The 21,444-nt window shown below is 40.9% G+C and overlaps 1 protein-coding gene across 3 annotated transcripts in view; it reads right to left on the bottom strand.

Annotated features, from left to right (window-relative positions):
• The window catches only part of LOC121574933 (ligand-dependent corepressor), a 56,364-nt gene that overhangs the window by 12,060 nt on the left and 22,860 nt on the right, over positions 1–21,444 (bottom strand). For 2 of the 3 annotated variants that reach the window (XM_041887631.2, XM_041887640.2), the window contains exons 2-6: positions 19,701–19,766; positions 17,483–17,562; positions 11,923–12,055; positions 11,238–11,564; positions 10,154–10,250 (exon numbers count right to left, since the gene is read on the bottom strand). In XM_041887631.2, the coding sequence (XP_041743565.1) occupies positions 10,154–10,250; positions 11,238–11,514 (374 nt within the window). In that variant the 5' untranslated portion in view covers positions 11,515–11,564; positions 11,923–12,055; positions 17,483–17,562; positions 19,701–19,766. Of the gene's footprint in view, positions 1–4,177; positions 8,379–10,153; positions 10,251–11,237; positions 11,565–11,922; positions 12,056–17,482; positions 17,563–19,700; positions 19,767–21,444 lie in introns of those variants that run through there. The other variant, XM_041887650.2, reaches the window with a different exon arrangement.

Here is a 21,444-nt window from a genome sequence, read left to right as displayed (position 1 = left end):
AGTACAAAAAAAAAACATTAATAAATTACAGTACAAAAATGTAAGTCTGTCAAACTGTAAATGGCAATTACTGAAATGAGGTCCAGTTAGGTTTAGGTGTACCTGCTATCTGAGCATCTGACTACATAAACCAAACAAATAAGAGTTTTCTTTTGTGTTTTTGGCTTGACTAATGAATTAGGTATTTCATATATGAAATATAATTGCTTATTGGACACTAAAGCTGGCAATAAGAATATATGAAATATTTTCTCTTTCATAATGTTTTCAAAAGCCTCTCAGTCCTCTATGTTTGAAGTGTAATGTCCCAAGCATTGCAAGTCATCCCAATTAGTCCACAGCATAGGGCAAAAAGGGCTGCTTTCAAACATTTTAAAAGGAAAAACTTGCTATTATAGACTCCATATAGTACAGTCTTAATCTAAAAGCCGTAGAGCGGTCAAACCAAAGATAAGTAGCAACATGTAGGCTACCAAGCAGAGCTCTAAATCAGAAGGGCTTAGAGAGACGGAATAGAGAACATCCAACAAAATAAATCTTCCCAACAAACCACATCTTTAAAAAAAAAAAAATATGATACCTTGCACTCTCATTAGAGTAATTGTGTTAATCGGAAGAGGTTTGACTAACGCGGTGTCAATCTACATCCGTTTTTAAATTAGGCCTACCAAAATGCACGATTGGATGCACATTTTTCTTTCTCTTCAAGGATTCACATTTTCCACACATGCTCAGAGAGTAGGTCCAAATGTATTCTGTTAAACAGTAGTTAATTATCAACGCAGTGTGATAACTATGTGTCTGAGGCACTGTGGGCTGGAGACAAAAATGCAGCTTAAAAACCATGTTTGGCTAACATCTTACCTGAACTGAGTTTACATTGACATTCATTGCGTTTTAAAAAGACTAATAAATAAACACTGCAGAGATTCAATTGGATGTTTTGGCTCAAACACGGGACTACCTTCAATCAAAGAATAATTGTGCAAAAAGCCAAAAAACAATCCACTTGTAAATCCACATGCGACTTAAAAATCAGAGAAACAACAAAAAAAGCTAAACTGAAACTGCCACGGTTTAGCCTAAACTAGTATCTGAACCATTTTTGGTGTATGTTGGATTTTGTTTACAGGACTTCAAGTCCCTGCTATGCCTAAGTGTATAGACAGTACCTGAAGGAGTGAGGAGTGTGTGTTTTGTCCCTGAGGGTTTCCATGTCTCTCTCTCTCTCCACTTTTCTTTCAAAACTGGGGAGTTGAGATCTGACCACGATAACATGAATATGTACATGACAATTCACACTTACGTGTTTTCTCAACAAAAAGGGGAGGACGGGGGAGACGAGCAGAAATAGAGCAAGAGACAACAGCAACAACAGAAGGGACAGTTATTTCACAAACACCTACAAAAACACAAATGCACCCGTGTTATTTACCTTAGAATTCATAGAGGGAGTAAAAATGATTTAGCAAACATTAAGAACACATGGTATATATGAGTTAGTTACACACATCTTAAAGTAGGCCACTGTATAGATCATGGCCGGTTCTGACTAAGAATTCAAGTCTCAAAGTTCGTCTATGTGACAATAAATTTGCCTTGCATACACTTCAGTGATTTTAACAAATCCTTCACCTACAGGATTCAACCAATTCCACTTCACATATCCAACAATACAACACGTGCTGCCTTCAATCCACACACCGGCAATCATGCAAAATCTAATTTCTTCATACATTTTCCTAAATATAAAAAGGTATTTAAGTTTAAATGTCATCAGCAAGTTCAAATATGACAGAACAGTAGTCTGCGCTCAGGAGTGCCACTGCTATGCAAATAAACTCTCAAAACCAGACAAAACTTTTACATTTACAACAACTCCAAACCCCACCTTCTTTTCAGTATACTATACACCTACTGTATGTACACATCAGCACACTGTCTTTAATCAAAGGCCTTTCTGAAGACCGCTTTTACTATGGAAACCATTGACCATATCCTTGTCAACATCCAGTCAAAACAGAAGAATGGAAAATGAGAAAGTAGTTTTGACATCTCAGCTGTACTTCCTGAATCTGTGATAAGCGCTAAATATAACTCTATTATGTACCAATAAGCAATATGTATTTGTATGTATATACACACACACACACACACACAGTTTTATATATGCATCTGTCAAATCTGTCTGAGTATAGTTTGGTAGAATTAGTGTTAAAACTGTTTACATTCAGGGTTATTTAAGTGACGAGAAGCATCGTCCTCTCCTTAAATATGGCATGAGTCAAAGGTCTACAACATCTATCATGTCAAGATAAATCTTCACATTGACTTGAAGGGTCTGCAAGCTTCTGAAAAGCTAGAGTGTAAAGGGTTGAATCAAATTTCTCAGACTAATTGGGAAGAATGGCTACTAGATACTCAAAAACAGTAGAAACATTTTTTACCTAAACAGTCAAAAACCAACCACCAAAGAACATCATAAATACTCCCTCAACCTTTAATATACGAGTCAAGCAGGGTGCATTAAACTTTTACGGAACCTTGAATTATTCACAAAGGGTATAAAACCCAGTCCTTCATTTTCAGTAGTCTCATAGAACCGCCTTATCCAAGAAAATCTTTGCTCATTTCAACCTTTGCCAAGTTGTTTTCAAGTCATCTCAATACATAAATTATTCCGTAGCTTAATGAACCTGATAGGCCATGGACGGCAAATCACAAAACTGATGACAACAATAGCAAGATTATGGCATAAATCTAAAGCAGCAAGTCAATAAATAGCTAGCAGAGTTCAACACATCAACCTGTACTGCAAGAGAGCTTTTGCCCATATCCCTGGCTTGTGTTTATGGGATGTTGCTACATCCGTACACCACTGCCTCAAAGTTATATTTATTTGATAAGAGGTTCAGTCCTTTTCTAGAGATGAGGTAGTAGAAACCAACAGATTTGCTACTGTAGATTTGTTATTTCAACATTAAAGACATACATCACAGGTTCCATAAGTGGTGTTAACACGCGTCTCATTTGTTTCGTATCATGCAAGAATGGATAGCATGCAAAATGCTAATAAAAAAAAAGGAGTTGGAAAAACTAAACCTTGAATTGTTTCTCTCCAAATAGTGTAATCTTGGCTCAGTATTTGGACTTATAACGGCAATCAATTTTTTTTAATGGCAGGCAATTACCTAGGACCAAGGCTCCATGACCAAGGCTCCATGACAAGTCTAGGTCCAAAAGACTTCTCAACAGCTTCTACCCACAAGCCATAAGACTCCTGAACAGCTAATCATGGCTACCCGGACTATTTGCACTGCCCCCCACCCCATCCTTTTACGCTGCTGCTACCCTGTTAAGTATTTACGCATAGTCACTTTAACTCTACCCACATGTACATATTACCTCAACTACCAGGGTGCCCCCCGCACATTGACTCTGCACCGTTACCCCCTGTATATATAGCCTCCCTACTGTCACTTTATTTTACTTCTGCTCTTTGTTTTTCTCAACACTTTTTTTTGTTGTTGTTTTATTCTTACTTTTTTTGTTTAAAATAAACGCACTGTTGGTTAAGGGCTGTAAGTAAGCATTTCACTGTAATGTCTGCACTTGTTGTATTCGGCGCATGTGACCAATAAAATTTGATTTGATTTGACTGTCATGGTAACCCAGAAAAGCCTTGCAACTCAAAATGTTAGTTTACTCTGATTAAAGTAATTTATTTTGACTCGTTTGCCTTCTTTGTTGTCCGTCCCAACTAATCCACTATTAAATTGACTCATCCTCAAAAACAAAGATGAAATTTAAGATTAATTTCTGATGACCAATTACAACAAATTGAACTCATAAAAATCTATTGTTACTCCTGTGAAGCATATGTCTGGACTTGGGGGTTAACTGTATGTGGCTATTCATGTTGATCACAGTTGGTTTGCAAGTTCATCAAAAGATTCTACATATAGACGGGTTAGCTGACGTCACTAAAATATGCATGCGTCAAAAGGGGCAGAAGTCCGTGTGTTATGATTCTGGACGGTCAGATAGCTAGCAACAATGACAAGAAGTTGCCATGTGGGGAATTGTAGGTGGCTTGTTGTATCTTGTTATTGATACCACGTCTTGTTTTGACTTCATGTAATAATAATAATAATAATAATAATAATAATAAGCCAGTTAGCAGACGCTTTTATCCAAAGCGACTTACAGTCATGTGTGCATAAATTTTTACGTATGGGTGGTCCCGGGGACGCTATGTCTACGCTAATATGGCAAAAACTAGATAGTTAGCTAACCAACAAATAACAATGTATTTGAAAGACAAGTGCTCATTGTGCACATTTGTTTTCAATAAAGATTTGGAGAGGAAATAGTTTCCATGTTGTCAACAATCCTTTAATTCTAAGCCAACCCTGCTTGTTTTGCTCCACGGTTGCACACGCATCAGTTTTGTTGCTAAACACACCACCCATCTTTATACAATGTACATTTAAAAGTAGAACTTAATTACATTCACACCAATTAGTGGTCACCATCCTTCTATCCACCTGCAAGACTAAAGGAAATGTCACCGAGATTCTGAAATGCTACGTTGTCCTTTTTAAACATTTTATTTTATTTTTTTACCTGAAAAGGAGACTGTATGACCAGCCTTGCCTGAGGAAAGTTCTTGTTTTTTGCATTTCTTGTTATATTAGTGAAGTTTTAGCTACAAACTCTTAATAAAAGAGATTATTCCTATGTGTTCACTGTAGGCCGAAATATAACTTGATACACACACGTAGCTCAAATGCTTGTGTAAATATCTAATTTACATCTAACCTACTCCCGATTTACATGAATGTCTGCAATGCGTGTGGATCTCAAGTTAGGAATTTGGTCCAGTCTCAAGAATGATGCATTAAGAGTTAGAAAAAAAACATCTTACTGTCTGTATCATAAAGATTTCCAAGAACTGTACTAATACAACCTGTCTAATGACAGTAGTAAAACAAGTACTGTAATATAAGCCTGATACAAGGACCATAGGGGCTTGATCCAACATTCTGGAATGTACTGAGGTATAACTGTTGGTAGGGTGAGTAGTAGCATACATATACTTTGTCCAAATTCACAGCCAGACGCCATGTTGCTGCTCCTAAGCATTCTATTTACGATGAGTATGTGGATTCTAGTTCCTAGAATTAGGTAGGTAAACTTTGTGTACAATTCTGAGATTTCCATAAACAGTTATTGGTCGGTATTACCAAGGAGGAGCAAATATGGCGTTGGTGGAATTATGTGAAGCCGTCTAAGAGCATCATATGATGTTGAAACTGCAATGGACCATCTATGCTTCTGCATATTGTACACTTCTCCACAGAATTTCCTTAGTGTTATGTCCCACATGGCAAAAACCTGTTTGAGACTCATCAATTTACTGCATTGATATACTGTACTATAAAGCTGCACTCTAACATATGATCAGGAAAAGATAAATAAATAAAATCATTCATTTTTGGAATACACAGTTAACATAAAAAAGAAAAACGTTTAAGAATGAACATTTCCACCTGTCCCTTGTCTTTACCTTCTGTCAAGTAGGGACAGTCATCCCTAGATGTAACGTGACTACCTGAAGTTTGTTGTGCTCAGATTCAAATTGAAAGATTAACAAATATCCAGAAGGCTCAAACTGGTCAATAAATTCTATGGAGATCGGTTAAGGTATGTTGTGAGAATACCTGAAAGGGTCGGTGCACATATCAGTCAAATGGTAAGACATCCCAAAAATGTCTGTTTGCGGATGTACAAACTATATTTCCCCTTTTCAGATGATACAAGAGGCATGGAAATAAGTAGGCTATATATCTATCTGAGAGAGGTAAGTTTGTGTATAGATATCTAACATAGTATATACATTTCTGATAAAGATAAGAGATATGCATTCTGACAAGTATTGCAGCCCCACACAAACATTATCCTGAGTTGTGGTGAAGGCTACGAGTGAACACAAGTAACAAAATGTTCCATTCGCACTACACGTGACATATGAGTGGTTGTAATCTGACGTGCTTTTGGATAGTTTAGTTCTGAGGTTTGGTTGGTAACTAAGAAGGTGGTGAAATTGTGGACAGGGGAATCTGTTCTCCCAACAAACAAACGTTACATTAAGATATTCAGTAGTAGACAATGGTTGCGTGCATCCTTGCAACAGCATATTCTTTCTGCTGCAGTTTGGTCTATTCAATCTCAGGTGTGCATTTGCTAAACAGTGACAGGGAAAGAGATTCTGTCCACCAGTGCTTGACTTTAAGATCACAAAGTACAATAATAAATAATTATTATAATAATTCCCTATTTATATTAAATATTAATAGGGAGTTTAAAATACAAATAAGCCTTGATTCTACATAACAAATAACATGTTGAGGGCTGAGCATGCATCATGCTTATGACCCAAACAAATACATTTGTTTGGTGTCTCCAACCCTGGTGTCTCCAACCTGGGTGATAAAGGTCTGCAGGCTTTTGTTTCAGCCCAGCATTAGCACACAATACAGCTAATCACTTGCCCATCAAGGCCTTGTTTATATTGAACCAGGTGTCTTAGTGCTGGGCTAGAATAAGACCACTACATCCTGTACTTCTCCAGGACATGGGTTGGAGACCACTGGTCTAGGTGCTGTAATAACTAGGGTACTGCTTGAGGACTGTAAGCCAAGCATAACTCCATCTGTGCAGACATTATTTGGGCTTGGTCCAATTGCAATTTTGCCAACACATCACAGATCACATTAGTTAATGAGCAAAAATGTGATTATGTTGGCACCGTATCTAAAGCAGTGTTTCAGGTTGAACCGTTAAAATATTGTATTGTATAGTATAGTATAGTATAGTATAAAGGGCAGCACAATCATAAAAAAAAAAAAACATATTTAAAATATGGAGTGTTTCAAACAATGATGTCGGGATATTGTCAAGTGGCAAGCTAAAGAGTTAAAAGAGAGACACTTTAGTGTCCGATTGACTGAAACAGCCACAGTTGGCTTTATAACTATTTAAAAACAATTTTAAAAGACCTAAAATGAATAGGTCAGATTGATTCAGAGGATTGATCAGAGTAAATATAAGTGCTTTTGGAATAAATCAACACACAAAAACGGGTTATTTGCGTACTATATAGACTCAGTCACTGCCACTGTCTGACAAATGCAAACAATTACCTGGTCTGGGTAAAAACATCACATATCATCAACAAGTACTGCATCATCAACAAGTACCTTGGCAGCAGCTAATGGGCATCCTAATAAAATCTCTTCCGGTCGTTACTTCACTTGTCTGGTGAGAGGCCTGTGCTGAGCAGCTCCCTGCCGTTTTCTCTGGGCACAGACACAGACTGTCTCCCCTCCCACAGAGACTCCTGGGGGTCCAGGGGCGCATCCAGAGCTTCTTTGCCCTCGGGGGCCTCCGTACCCTCCAGTTCCTCCATGAGGCTCATCAGCTTCAGCTTCTTCTTGGGCGGGTGTTTCAGGGTCCCCAGGCGCTCCTTGACTTTATACTCCAGAGTGCTGTGAGGGATCCCGTAGACGGTCTGAGCCTTGGACACGCTCATCTTCCCCCCCATCACCACTTCTATAGCCTCCTCTAGCAGCTCTGTGTTGTACTGACGGTATCTTCCTCTCTTCTTCCTCGGCTGCTTGTTGCAGAGGTCTGCCTCGGGGTCAGAGGTAGGGTACTGTCCCCCAGAAGCAGGGCGGTCTGCGTTGGATGAACCCCAATACTCCCCATCTCTTCCAGGCCCGTCCAGACCGCCACTGCTTCCCCGGCGACCGTGTTTGGGCAGGATGGACCTCAGCCTCTTCCCCAGGCTGTTCTCACAGTGGGGGCTAGGGAGGCTGTAGGGATCAGAGCTCAGAGAGCCCCAGGAGAGGTCCACCCCCAGGCCTCGCACCCGGGGGATTTTGAGGTCGACGGGCGGGGAGAGAGAAAGGGAGAGCCCCTGGTCTCTCCGGGCCTCCTGGAGGATTGCCTTCCCACAGGAGGGGGACTTGGTGAAGAGCCCCGCGGCCTCCAGCAGGCTTGGTAGGTCTTTGAGGTGGTCCCCGGCTCCGCTGTTGGCCCGGAGCTTCAAGAGGGCCCCAAAGTGGGTCTTGGAGGCCCAGGATGGAGAGCCATACCTGGAGAGAGAGAGGTGGTCGAAGGGTCTGGAGGTGTGGTTCTGGTTGGGAGACAACTCTGTGTCGGAATCCTGGTTCACTTCCTGTTTGATGTGCAGCGCATGACCGAGAGGCGAGGTGGGTTTTAAAGGGGCGGAGTGACCGAAATTCTCCCTCCTCCTACCATCCTGCAGGCTCCTCATAGGCAGCCCGGCCTGTCCGTCAGCTCTCAGGGAACGCCTGATTGGATGGAAGGAAATTTGGTGTAAGCAGAGCTTGCACAGTGCTTTATTCTTTCTCTCTCTAGGGGAGGATGGGTTGGGGAAGGGAGGATGTTGGCCACTCCTTTATTGGATGATCTTGCTTGGGTAACATCACTATCTTGCTTAGATTTAAAAAAAAAAAAAGTCAATGTGTGTGTGTGTTCCTTTTAAGAACAAAAAAGGCTCAAGTTTGGGAATTTGTTTATTTTGTTGTTTGTTTTAGCTTTGCATTTCTTTTTTTTGTTTACAAATTATGCGTCGGTCAACATAACAATAATAAAAAATTAAAAGGATATGCAGGGCAAAGAAATTAAATCCAAAGAAAAATTCAAAACATAAGAGATAAATGTGTCCAGCCCTGTCCAGATAGGGCAGGAGAGGGAGGGCAATGTTGTTCATTGCAGTAAGGCAGTCTGGCATTTAATAGCAGAGCAGGGCAGGATGAGTGTGTTACCAAATGACTAATGCTAACGTATAACCCTTAGCGAGTGACGTTACCACTGAACAAGCACAGCAATAAAAGAGTAAGCCATCAGCATGGGATGATGTAGGACTTCACATAAACGCTCACAATATCAACCTGACAGAAATACTGTTACTGTAAGAAAACATCTGAAATACTTATCTGCAAGGTTAACACCCAACAAGGCACTTACACACAGTACTGTTATGTGTGATAGAACATAGCAAATCAGCAGAGCGTATTGATTGAAAATGCTCACATGAAATTCATGGGTGATTGATTAATTAGTGGTAAGGCAATTTGTGATGAGGGGCCATAATCACAGACACAGAGGAAAATAAAAGAAGTGTGCCCTTTACAAAACTGCCGCTAGAGTCGTAAGCCAAGATCATATTATGACTTGAAAGGAGTCTGCTCTTTGCACTTCTAAATATTCCCTCCACCTCTGACCAGTTGCCATCTCAGCTTTGAAATATCATATCAAAGATGGGCTGCGTAAGGGGGGTATATAGAGTGATAGATACTAGATGTACATCTGTGGATATCTGCATTGAGTACAGATCTGTACGTTCTGAACGAGATCAACATCACAAACAGCTTGATTCTTGATAACTGTTTCAGATCACATCTCCCTTCGCTTGCTCTCTCCCTCTCTTCTGTTCACTCAATCACTCTTCTCTCGCTCTTGTTCCACTCCTAAAGAGAGGGGGGCAGCTAGAGAGCGGAGCAACTGGCACTTAATTAATCCAAATTAAAATTTCATTGCGGCATGTTCCATTTCAAATGCACTAACGTCCATGCCACGGCGTGATGATATCACGAGGCATTGCCCTCAGCCAAAATACAACACTGATTTTACTGGATTAAAGATTCAAATGATTTTTTAGCTTGAAATGAAGGCTTGGTCAATGTAAATCGTTGAACATGATGTTGTGTAGTTAATAGAATGGGAAGCTCTATTGGTTAGGGGTTTATTTTGATTATTTCACTTATTTCTTCAATCCATTGGAATCTTAACTACATTTTATTGTGCATTTAAAAAGGAATCCAATAATAATAATGTTGTTTCCTGATACCAAAGCATCTCCTTCAAGATTTTTTTTCTTGAAGATGCACATGTGAAATCACTTTAATGATGTCACACAGTCAAATCAACCTGCATAGGCTGGAGCTGTCCAGGACCAGGAGCTCCTACCTGTAGTTATAAACTTTTGTTTGGACAGATTGGGGAGTTTGTTGTGGTAAAGCCCTACAAGAAGTAGAAACAGGTGACAGGAAGTCGGTCTTACCCTCTGAGAGTGGATGTCTGGGAAAGGTGAGAACTGTGGAGCGATGACATGCTGCTTCTGGCCCGTCCCTTTTTGAGTGACAGGTCCAGCACTCCATCTAGGGACAGGACATAAGGGTTAGTAACTTAGAAAGCAAGAGCCATTCTGTCAGGTGTGCACATAGAGATAGAGGACTCATATGTTTATCTGAGCCATTATATCAGCTGTGACAGCATGGGCAGCGCCATTGAGGCGATCTTCATTTTGAAGTAGCCAATTTTCTTCTTCACGATTGGCTGATCCCTCTTGATGACCCAGTTGGACATGACTCCCAACAGGGTCATCAGGAGGGATCAGCCAATGAAGTTGGAAGTCCCAACCAGTTGACTACATTAAAATGGTGGAAGCCCTCAATGGCACTGCTCATGCTAATACAGCCTTTTGGCCACTAGAGGCCTCTATCATTCTCTATGGGTGTGCAGTATTTGTGCAGTACAGTAGGGTAATGAATCTGTTGGTTACGGTCTTGTACCTTGTTCTGCAGGCTGTGGCAGCATCCTCTTGACAGTGAGGAAGAGGTTACTTTATATCAAATCTACTACCAGTACTAGTGTGTCTGCTTTTTCAGTGTAATACCAGTACTAGTGCGTCTGCTGGTTCAATGTAATACCAGTACTAGTGTGTCTGCTGGTTCAGTGTAATACCAGAACTAGTGCGTCTGCTGGTTCAGTGTAATACCAGTACTAGTGCGTCTGCTGGTTCAGTGTAATACCAGTACTAGTGTGTCTGCTGGTTCAGTGTAATACCAGTACTAGTGCGTCTGCTTTTTCAGTGTAATACCAGTACTAGTGCGTCTGCTGGTTCAGTGTAATACCAGAACTAGTGCGTCTGCTGGTTCAGTGTAATACCAGAACTAGTGCGTCTGCTGGTTCAGTGTAATACCAGTACTAGTGTGACTGCTGGTTCAATGTAATACCAGTACTAGTGTGACTGCTGGTTCAACATAATACCAGAACTAGTGTGACTGCTGGTTCAATGTAATACCAGAACTAGTGTGACTGCTGGTTCAATGTAATACCAGAACTAGTGTGTCTGCTGGTTTTACCTTGTTCTACAGGCTGTGGCGGAGGCTTTTTGACAGTGAGGTCGAGAGGCGAGTCCTGGTCGGCCATAAGCAGCTTGGAGAGGACAGGGTTCTGGCTGGGCACGGAGGCTGTCACAGTAGCACCAAGGCTGGCAGCAGGGGGCAGCGAGGGGGGAGGTGGCAGGCTTTGATCTGGGTGGGGCTGGGGAGCAGGGCTGGGGGCAGAGGGGCCGTCCTGAGAAGAGGAGCTGCTTTTTGAGGTATATTCGGCAGCAAACTGGCGGATCATCCTCTGCATTATCGCCTGAGCCACTACTGGAATGTGCGGGTCCGAGAAGCTGGGGACATCTGAGGGAGGGAGAGGGGAAAATAATGTCAAAGATATCTGTAGAGATGGTTGACCCTCAGCCTGTGTGCGAGCGGAAGCTATCTCAACCATAGCAACAGTTTTATCAAATGTAACTATATCGGGGATTGGAAGTGATGCAGACAATTACATTGATGGAAGTTACAATCTATCTGCAATATTAAAGCTGATCTACCCCCTAAAAATAAAATAAATAATTTTAAAGAAGGAACACATATGGCCCACTTCAAGAAATAGCCTATTCCTGCTAGTATTTCAATACACAATCTTACAGAAAGTGTTGTAACACAAGGACACAGGAGGTGGTATGTAACAAACACTGTTCCTGTAAAGACCTACCTTTTTTGTAGAGGACTGCACTGAGGAATTCCTCAGCTTGTTTCTCAAGTCTGTTGATCTTAATCTGGTCTTTGACCAGCAGGGGTTTAGCCCCGCTCTCCAACCCCTGGTTGCTCAGGCCAACTAAGTGCTCCTGGGAGAAGAGAGAAACAGAAACACAGCTAAGTGATGGAGAAACAACGAATAGCACCGTAGCTACAGAAGTGACAGTCATTTATGCATTAAATGAATCAATTAAACAATCAATTTGACTTTGTTTTTACCAATCTAACTACAAAACAACACAATGGTAATAATTTATTTGAATGGTAAATGTATTGATAAACTTAGTAAATCAAAATGTAGCATAGGTCTATTCCCAATACAGGTGAATGCATAATATCCAATAAGAGTGTGTGCATGCATTTAGTTTGAGCTTGTTTTAGCTGATTTCATGGGGTTCCAGATGACAAACAGTCCCTTCCATTTAGGACTTATTTTATTGGCAACTGCTAGAAGAACATTATTTTATTGTACTGATCAACAACATTTGCATAAACGCAATCTCTTATTTTATAAAAGTGCGCGCTGTTCCTTTAAGAAAGTAGTGACGTCATTCCCAAGGAAGAATGTGGGTTTGCACTAGTTAACACAGCCAGCATATTTTGTCTTTTTTAAGGTAAGGGTTAGGAATAAGGTTAACAGTATTGATAAGGTTAGGTTTAAAATCACATTTTAAGAAGAGAAATTGTAGAAATAGGCGTGGTTATACTTTGTGGCTGTGGTAACTAGTTACGACCCAGAACGTGGCTATGGAATCTAGAGGAAACCAGACGGGAGGCGAGGGAGACGAGGAAGTTAACAAGTTTTTGGTGATGAGGGAGTGAATGAATAAAGATTTTGCCGATAATCAGCATATTTTGTATTATGGTATCACAAACAAGGTACTAGGGTAGTGAATTAATTCAGCTGTAAGCTAGCAAGGAAAGTAAGCCTATAATTGAAGCTGGAAGCTACATGTATCGTCTTGCATTGTAAAAGTGTTCTAGCCTATATGGACATTGTTTCGCGAACAGTAATGAGCAGTTTCAACATTTCTACATGCCGTGTTGCATTATTCAAGTCTGTTAACTTCTGTGCAGCATGAGTGGGGAGAAGCCCAGACAGCTCTAGCAATGAATGAGTTAGCCAGCAGAGCCGAACCGCTTGCTTACTGAAGCATTAGGGTCGGACAGCATTCCTGTGTATATATACTGAAAAAATATATAAACGCAACATGTAAAGTGTTAGTCCCATGTTTTATGAGCTGAAATAAAAAGACACCAGTAATGTTCCATACGCACAAAAAGCTTATTTCTCTCAAATTGTGTTTGCAAATTTGTTTACATCCCTGTTAGTGAGCATTTCTCCTTTGCCAAGATAACCCATCCACCTGGCCGGTGTAGCATATTAAGAAGCTGATTAAACAGCATGATCATTACACAGGTGCACCTTGTGCTGGGACAATAAAAGGCCAATCTAAAATGTGCAGTTGTCACACAACACAAGGCCACAGATGTCTCAAGTTTTGCAGGAGCGTGCAATTGGCATGCTGATTACAGGCATGTCCACCAGAGCTGTTGCCGCCTCCAACGTCATTTTAGAGAATTTGGCAGTACGCCCAACCGGCCTCAACCACAGGCCATGTGTAACCATGTCAGCCCAGAACCTCCACATCCGGCTTCTTCACCTGTGGGATCGTAACTGACTTCAGAGGGCAAATGCTCACCTTCGATGGCCGCTGGCACGATGGAGAAATGCGTTCTTCACGGATTAATTCAGAGAGAGCGCGTGCAAGGCACGAGCGAGAGAGATTGCATTGACCCAGGTTTATTAATTAAAATAAATGTTGCAAAAATATACAGTGGGGAGAACAAGTATGATACACTGCCGATTTTGCAGGTTTTCCTACTTACAAAGCATGTAGAGGTCTGTAATTTTTATCATAGGTACACTTCAACTGTGAGAGACGGAATCTAAAACAAAAATCCAGAAAATCACATTGTATGATTTTTAAGTAATTAATTTGCATTTTATTGCATGACATAAGTATTTGATACATCAGAAAAGCAGAACTTAATATTTGGTACAGAAACCTTTGTTTGCAATTACAGAGATCATACGTTTCCTGTAGGTCTTGACCAGGTTTGCACACAATGCAGCAGGGATTTTGGCCCACTCCTCCATACAGACCTTCTCCAGATCCTTCAGGTTTCGGGGCTGTCGCTGGGCAATACGGACTTTCAGCTCCCTCCAAAGATTTTCTATTGGGTTCAGGTCTGGAGACTGGCTAGGCCACTCCAGGACCTTGAGATGCTTCTTACGGAGCCACTCCTTAGTTGCCCTGGCTGTGTGTTTTCGGGTCGTTGTCATGCTTGAAGACCCAGCCATGACCCATCTTCAATGCTCTTACTGAGGGAAGGAGGTTGTTGGCCAAGATCTCGCGATACATGGCCCCATCCGTCCTCCCCTCAATAAGGTGCAGTCGTCCTGTCCCCTTTGCAGAAAAGCATCCCCAAAGAATGATGTTTCCACCTCCATGCTTCACGGTTGGGAAGGTGTTCTTGGGGTTGTACTCATACTTCTTTTTCCTCCATACACGGCGAGTGGAGTTTAGACCAAAAAGCTCTATTTTTGTCTCATCAGACCACATGACCTTCTCCCATTCCTCCCCTGGATCATCCACATGGTCATTGGCAAACTTCAGACGGGCCTGGATATGTGCTGGCTTGAGCAGGGGGACCTTGCGTGCGCTGCAGGATTTTAATCCATGACGGCGTAGTGTGTTACTAATGGTTTTCTTTGAGACTGTGGTCCCAGCTCTCTTCAGGTCATTGACCAGGTCTTGCCGTGTAGTTCTGGGCTGATCCCTCACCTTCCTCATGATCATTGATGCCCCACGAGGTGAGATCTTGCATGGAGCCCCAGACCGAGGGTGAATGACCATCTTGAACTTCTTCAATTTTCTAAGAATTGCGCCAACAGTTGTTGCCTTCTCACCAAGCTGCTTGCCTATTGTCCTGTAGCCCATCCCAGCCTTGTGCAGGTCTACAATTTTATCCCTGATGTCCTTACACAGCTCTCTGGTCTTGGCCATTGTGGAGAGGTTGGAGTCTGTTTGATTGAGTGTGTGGACAGGTGTCTTTCATACAGGTAACGAGTTCAAACAGGTGCAGTTAATACAGGTAATGAGTGGAGAACAGGAGGGCTTCTTAAAGAAAAACTAACAGGTCTGTGAGAGCCGGAATTCTTTCTGGTTGGTAGGTGATCAAATACTTATGTCATGCAATAAAATGCAAATTAATTACTTAAAAATCATACAATGTGATTTTCTGGATTTTTGTTTTAGATTTGTTTTACATGCTTTGTAAGTAGGAAAACCTGCAAAATCGGCAGTGTATCAAATACTTGTTCTCCCCACTGTATATACACATTGTGACATGTGAAATGGAAACGGCAGCTATAGGAGAAATGTTCAAAGGACCGAAAATGTGTTTTTCGTTCAACAGGGGTGGATATTTATTTTGTCAAACTTCCTTTTTTTGACAAATGATGGAAACTTTTTCGTGAGGCACGTGATGTCATCACATAAATATAAAGCTCCACTCCCCATTTAATTCTAAATACATACTGCTTGCTAAATCTATTTTCAACTATAAAAATTGTTTCTTTGCAGGACAAGGATTGTCTTGACATTAAAGAATGCCTGAATTTATTCACCTTGCTCTTCTTGTTGACTGGATGCAAGTTTCACCATCTAATTATTTCATGAGATTTATTAGAATATGGCATAAAAGCTTGGACACACCTACTAATTTTTCTTTATTTTTACAATGTTTTACATGGTAGAATAATAGTGAAGACATCACAACTCTGAAATAACACATATGGAATCATGTAGTAAACAAAAAAGTGTTAAACAAATCAAAATCTATTTTATTTTTGAGATTCTTCAAATAGCCACCCTTTGCCTTGATGACAGCTTTGCACACTCTTGGCATTCTCTCAACCAGCTTCATGAGGTAGTCACCTGGAATGCATTTCAATTAACAGGTGTGCCTTGTTAAAAGTTAATTTGTGGAATTTCTTTCCTTCTTATTGCGTTTCAGCCAATCAGTTGTGTTGTGACAAGGTAGGGGGGGTATACAGAAGATAGCCCTACTTGGTAAAAGACCAAGTCCATATTATGGCAAGAACAAGTCAAATAAGGAAAGAGAAACAACAGTCCATCATTACTTTAAGACATGAAGGTCAATACGGAACATTTCAAGAACTTTGAAAGTTTCTTCAAGTGCAGTCGCAAAAACCATCATGCGCTATGATGAAACTGGCTCTCATGAGGACCGCCACAGGAATGGAAGACCCAGAGTTACCTTTGCTGCAGACGATAAGTTCATTAGAGTTACCAGCCTCAGGAATTGCAGCCCAAATAAATGCTTCACAGAGTTCAAGTAACAGACACAGCTCAACATCAACTGTTTAGAGGAGACTGTGTGAATCAGGCCTTCATGGTCGAATTGCTGCAAAGAAACCACTACTAAAGGACACCAATAAGAAGAAGAAGAGACTTGCTTGGGCCAAGAAACACGAGCAATGGACATTAAACCTGTGGAAATGTGTCCTTGGGTCTGGAGTCCAAATTGGAGATTTTTGGTTGAAACCGCTGTGTTTTTGTGAGACACGGTGTGGGTGAACGGATGATCTCTGCATGTGTAGTTCCCACCGTAACGCATGGAGGAGGTGGTGTTATGGTGCTTTGCTGGTGACAATGTCTGTGATTTATTTAGAATTCAAGTCACACTTAACCAGCATGGCTACCACAGCATTCTGCAGCGATACGCCATCCCATCTGCTTTGGGCTTAGTGGGACTATAATTTGTTTTTCAACAGGACAATGACCCAACACACCTCCAGGCTGTATAAGGGCTATTTTACCAAGAAGGAGAGTGATGGAGTGCTGCATCAGATGACCTGGCCTCCACAATCACCCGACCTCAACCCAATTGAGATGGTTTGGGATGAGTCGGACCGCAGAGTGAAGGAAAAGCAGCCAACAAGTGCTCAGCATATGTGGGAACTCCTTCAAGACAGTTGGAAAAGCATTACAGGTGAAGCTGGTTGAGAGAATGCCAAGAGTGTGCAAAGCTGTCATCAAGGCAAAGCGTGGCTATTTGAAGAATCTAAAACATATTTGTTTAACATATTTTTGGTTACTACATGATTACATATGTGTTATTTCATAGTGTTGATGTCTTCACTATTATTCAACAATGTAGAAAATAGTAAAAATAAAGAAAAACCCTGGAATGAGTAGGCGAGTCCAAACTTTTGACTGGTACTGTAAGTCAATTCTTGCATTCTATCCATGCTGGCTTTTGCGGGCTACCGGAAGACATGAAACAGATCGGTGGGAGGGCATACAGGCTGTCGCCAATTCATTATTGATGCGCAATTTGCCTAAATGGATAATGGAAACACTTCAAATCACTACGGGTGGAACCGCAGAAGACAGAATAACGTCAAAAGAAAAGAAAACCATTACCTTGACTTTGTCTCGTCTTAAGCAGCAGAACAGGCAGTTCTCATCAAATGACCAGTCTGACACGCCTTCAGGCTCACAGTCTGTGGATCCAGGAGAAAATATACATTTTAGAAAGGAGAGGACGGGGTATGGTGGAGTACGACAAAGGACATCTCAGATGGTGGTTAAAAACATGAAAAGGGCAACAAAAGAACATTATCCCAAAGAAAACCTATTTAGAAATCCTGGATCCAGTGACACAGTCCTCTAGCTTGTAAGAATCAGAGATGTCAGAGTCAACCACTTATTGTGGAAAGAAAAAACATGAGTAGATAGACAATTGACACTGACAATTGATTGGTAATAAAAATCTATTTTCAAGTTAATGTGATTCTTATGTTATACTAACAGTGTATATTATGCACCATATTCACAACTGATTGTTTGGTTGCTTACATGAATATCTAAAATGAGACTAGCGGATATAGGCTAGCGCCAGCGATTCGCAACTGGGGGTGGGGGGGGGGTTGCAACACAAATTTGGATCACGGCAGGTTTTGAACGGGTCGCGGGTGTCTGAGTAAAAAAAACGTTTAGGTTAAAAATACCTTTCCAGGTGGCATTTCAGTGAATATTGGATTGCGACAGACAACCTGGTCCAATTTGGGTCCCGAGGCAATCAAAATCAGTTAAGAACCACTGGGCTAGACTGAGTGTGATCTCCAATCATATCAAATGGCAGGAAGAAAAAAAAAACAAGGATGACAAAAACTAGGAAAAAACTAAGAGGATGAATTTAGAACAAATAAAGGACATGAACAGACTAGCAACAGGGATGAATTTAGAACAAATAAAGGACATGAACAGACTAGCAACAGGGATGAATTTAGAACAAATAAAGGACATGAACAGACTAGCAACAGGGATGAATTTAGAACAAATAAAGGACATGAACAGACTAGCTCAAGGAGCTCATCTAAGATAATTAAAACAAAAGAAAGTTACCAAATGGTGTCAGAAACCGGGAATTTGTGCCTGGTTGGTCGGTTGCCATGGAAATCCATTTGCTTCGATTCCTACTAACCTTCAGCTAAGAGCATACTTTAATAATTGAGTACAATAATATACCTAGTCAGAGGCAGTGGGCAGTTTCACATTGATTCACTGTTGAACTAGGTCTAGAGGGCCTATTAAATCATCTATATTAAATAGAGAAATAAAGAATGTCTGATGGAATAGGCTTTCATGGTCAGCTTATCTTTAACTGATCAAGTTAATTTTGTCTTCTCAATGTTCTCCAAGCAATATGTTATACTCAGATGAAAGTCAGTCTTTTTTTATAGATGTTTTTATTTTATAAATTAAGTCCAGTCTTGATCAAGTGTAGCAATTAACAAGTGGTCCTAGTATTCAATTCAAATTGGCAACATTCTTGTCAGACGAGAGAGCATGGTTGAGTTAAGCTTAGCACACATTGTGTTTGTTTTGTCAAGCACAAGAACACATTCTTGCAGTACTAGGAGGTTTTTCACTCCCAGACACCCAGTTCACTCCTACTGGTAATTATGACAGATTGAATAGGGCCCTGAGTGTTCTAGCTGAACTCACATGATTTTTCAGTAACCCCACCAGCTTCCCCATCATTTTGTTTGTATGGATCGTATTGTACTTTTGCTTCTAACCAAAGCAACTGGTACTATAGTCCCATTTAGGATAGTAATTTACAGCTCTGGAGCAGAAGTCGTCAAAACTCCAAATAATGCCTTCCATTGTCAGTAAACGTCACGTATTTTCAAAATGTCTGAAAGAACTGTACAGGCTTTTACATTGGCTCCAGGCCAGCCCAAACTCCAACTTCATATGGACACAAAGCGTGTCTCTTTCCAGTGGCAAACAGACTGTTTACAAGGAGGAGTGAATGTGGAAGGGTACCACATGGTACAATAGCACCGCATTGTGATAGGGGGCAAATATAGGCCTACGTACACATAAAATACTAAATAATTAGGCCTACACTTCTTGACGTGTTTGCTCTGGAATTGTTAACCAAATCAATGCAGGCATCAGTTCAGAAGTCTTGGAACAACCATTTGTATTTATGAATGGGATGGACATTTTTTTTTATTTTATTTTTTTATTTTATTTCACCTTTATTTAACCAGGTAAGCCAGTTTTAGGTTTTAATGAGCGTAGCTGTGATGTGGGTTTGTGTGTCAGTCACTGCAACATATGGACTCACCTTTAAATAAAGTTAGGTCCTCCACCAGCCCCGACCCAAACAACCCTTCTAGAATGCTCTCAAAACCTGTGGAAAAATAATACATTCCATGAATCCACAGAACATTCTATAAACCCACGAATCGCCAAAATGCGAAACAAATATGCATTTCATTCTACAAGTGTTGGGGAATTTCAATCCATTGGAGGCCCAAAAACATGTAGCCTACAGTTTCTCTTAAGATGTAGGCCTATGCTTCCCATTGCATTCACTGGAAATGTATGATAGAGTAATTTTTATTTTACCTTTATTTAACTAGGCAAGTCAGTTAAGAACAAATTCTTATTTACAATGACGGCCTTCACCGGCCAAACCCGGACGACGCTGGGCCAATTGTGCGCCGCCCTATGGGACTTCCAATCACGTCCGGTTCGATACAGCCTGGAATCGAACCAGGGGGTCTGTAGTGACGCTTCAAGCACTGAGATGCAGTGCCTTAGACCGCTGCGTCACTCGGGAGATATAGTAAGTACATAGGCCCTAGTCTTCTGCCAAGGCGCCCAATTAAATGTATCTTTCCATCAAAGTGTCAATTACTAGGAAACTTTGACATTCTCAGTGATCAAACACCATCCTTCCTATATATGCCTAATTCTCCACAACCCCACTTTGACTTTCAATTTCATCTTGAAGCCCACCCTCAGCAAATCTCCTCTTGCCTCACATTTTAAAAAAAACACACATTAATGGAATGCACATACGTTTTGACTTCAATGATATAGCATGCACAAGGGTCTGCCAGTTGCCAAGCAACAAGAAAGACTACACAGTTTGGTATGCTAACATGTTGAGGCAACGGTCAGAGGAGAGGGCTTGGTCTGTCAGTCAATCAATACTACTGCAGAATCTGCCCTGTCCAACATCAGACTGCTCTGGACATACTGTACTGATGGGAGGCAACGGGACACACACAAACACACCATGCAAATTGCATTGTGATAATTGTAATTTTTTTAGTAAATATGTTGAGCTTGTAATGAATCTTAAAAAATTTAGCCTAATTAATACAACACAGCTTTGGTGACCCAAACTTGCCTGAATCTTTTAAGTTTGGCATTAATTGATTCTCTCATTAGGTAAGTAGTGTCTCAAAAGCAAATGGTTTTGACCACTTGGAACTTTTGGAATTTAAGCTTTTCCTCCCAGCCATGCTGCTCGTAAAAGAATTACCAACCTTACCCTCATGTAAAACTTACGATTAAATTTTTTTAGTTGACGGTTATTGTCCATAATTCTTGGTTGCACGATTATGCAATGATTGTGCCAGCACACACACACAATATGTAGACTAGCCTATACACTGACTGTCAACACAAGTCCCTCATCTTAACTTCCAAAAGAGTCTTAACCTCCTCGACAGCAGGAGTTCGTTCACTCATCTATAGAGAAAGGGTGGTTGGCTCACTTGGCTGAGCACCGTTCACTACAGAACATATCATATTAGGCTAAGTGGGTTTTTCCACAAAATGTGTGCCTTTTGCACCCCTTTGATATTTTAAGTAGAAATGGTGCACCAATATTGTATTTTAAAAAGCCTGTTATATTCAATGAAGTGCCCTTTAAATGTAGACCACATGGATAATTAAATACATCTGATTTTGAATATGAATAAAGTCTTTCTGCATTTTGACATGTCCCTCCATGCACCCTCGGACTTCCAGGAAGATATTAATCCACTTAACCCCAGTTATTTTGTTGCTTTGAC

This window comes from Coregonus clupeaformis, chromosome 1, assembly GCF_020615455.1.
Source record: "Coregonus clupeaformis isolate EN_2021a chromosome 1, ASM2061545v1, whole genome shotgun sequence".
In the NCBI taxonomy this organism is placed as follows: Eukaryota; Metazoa; Chordata; class Actinopteri; order Salmoniformes; family Salmonidae; genus Coregonus; species Coregonus clupeaformis.
The sequence above is the reverse complement of the archived record's forward strand: the minus strand, read 5'-3'. Positions and strand labels throughout refer to the sequence as shown.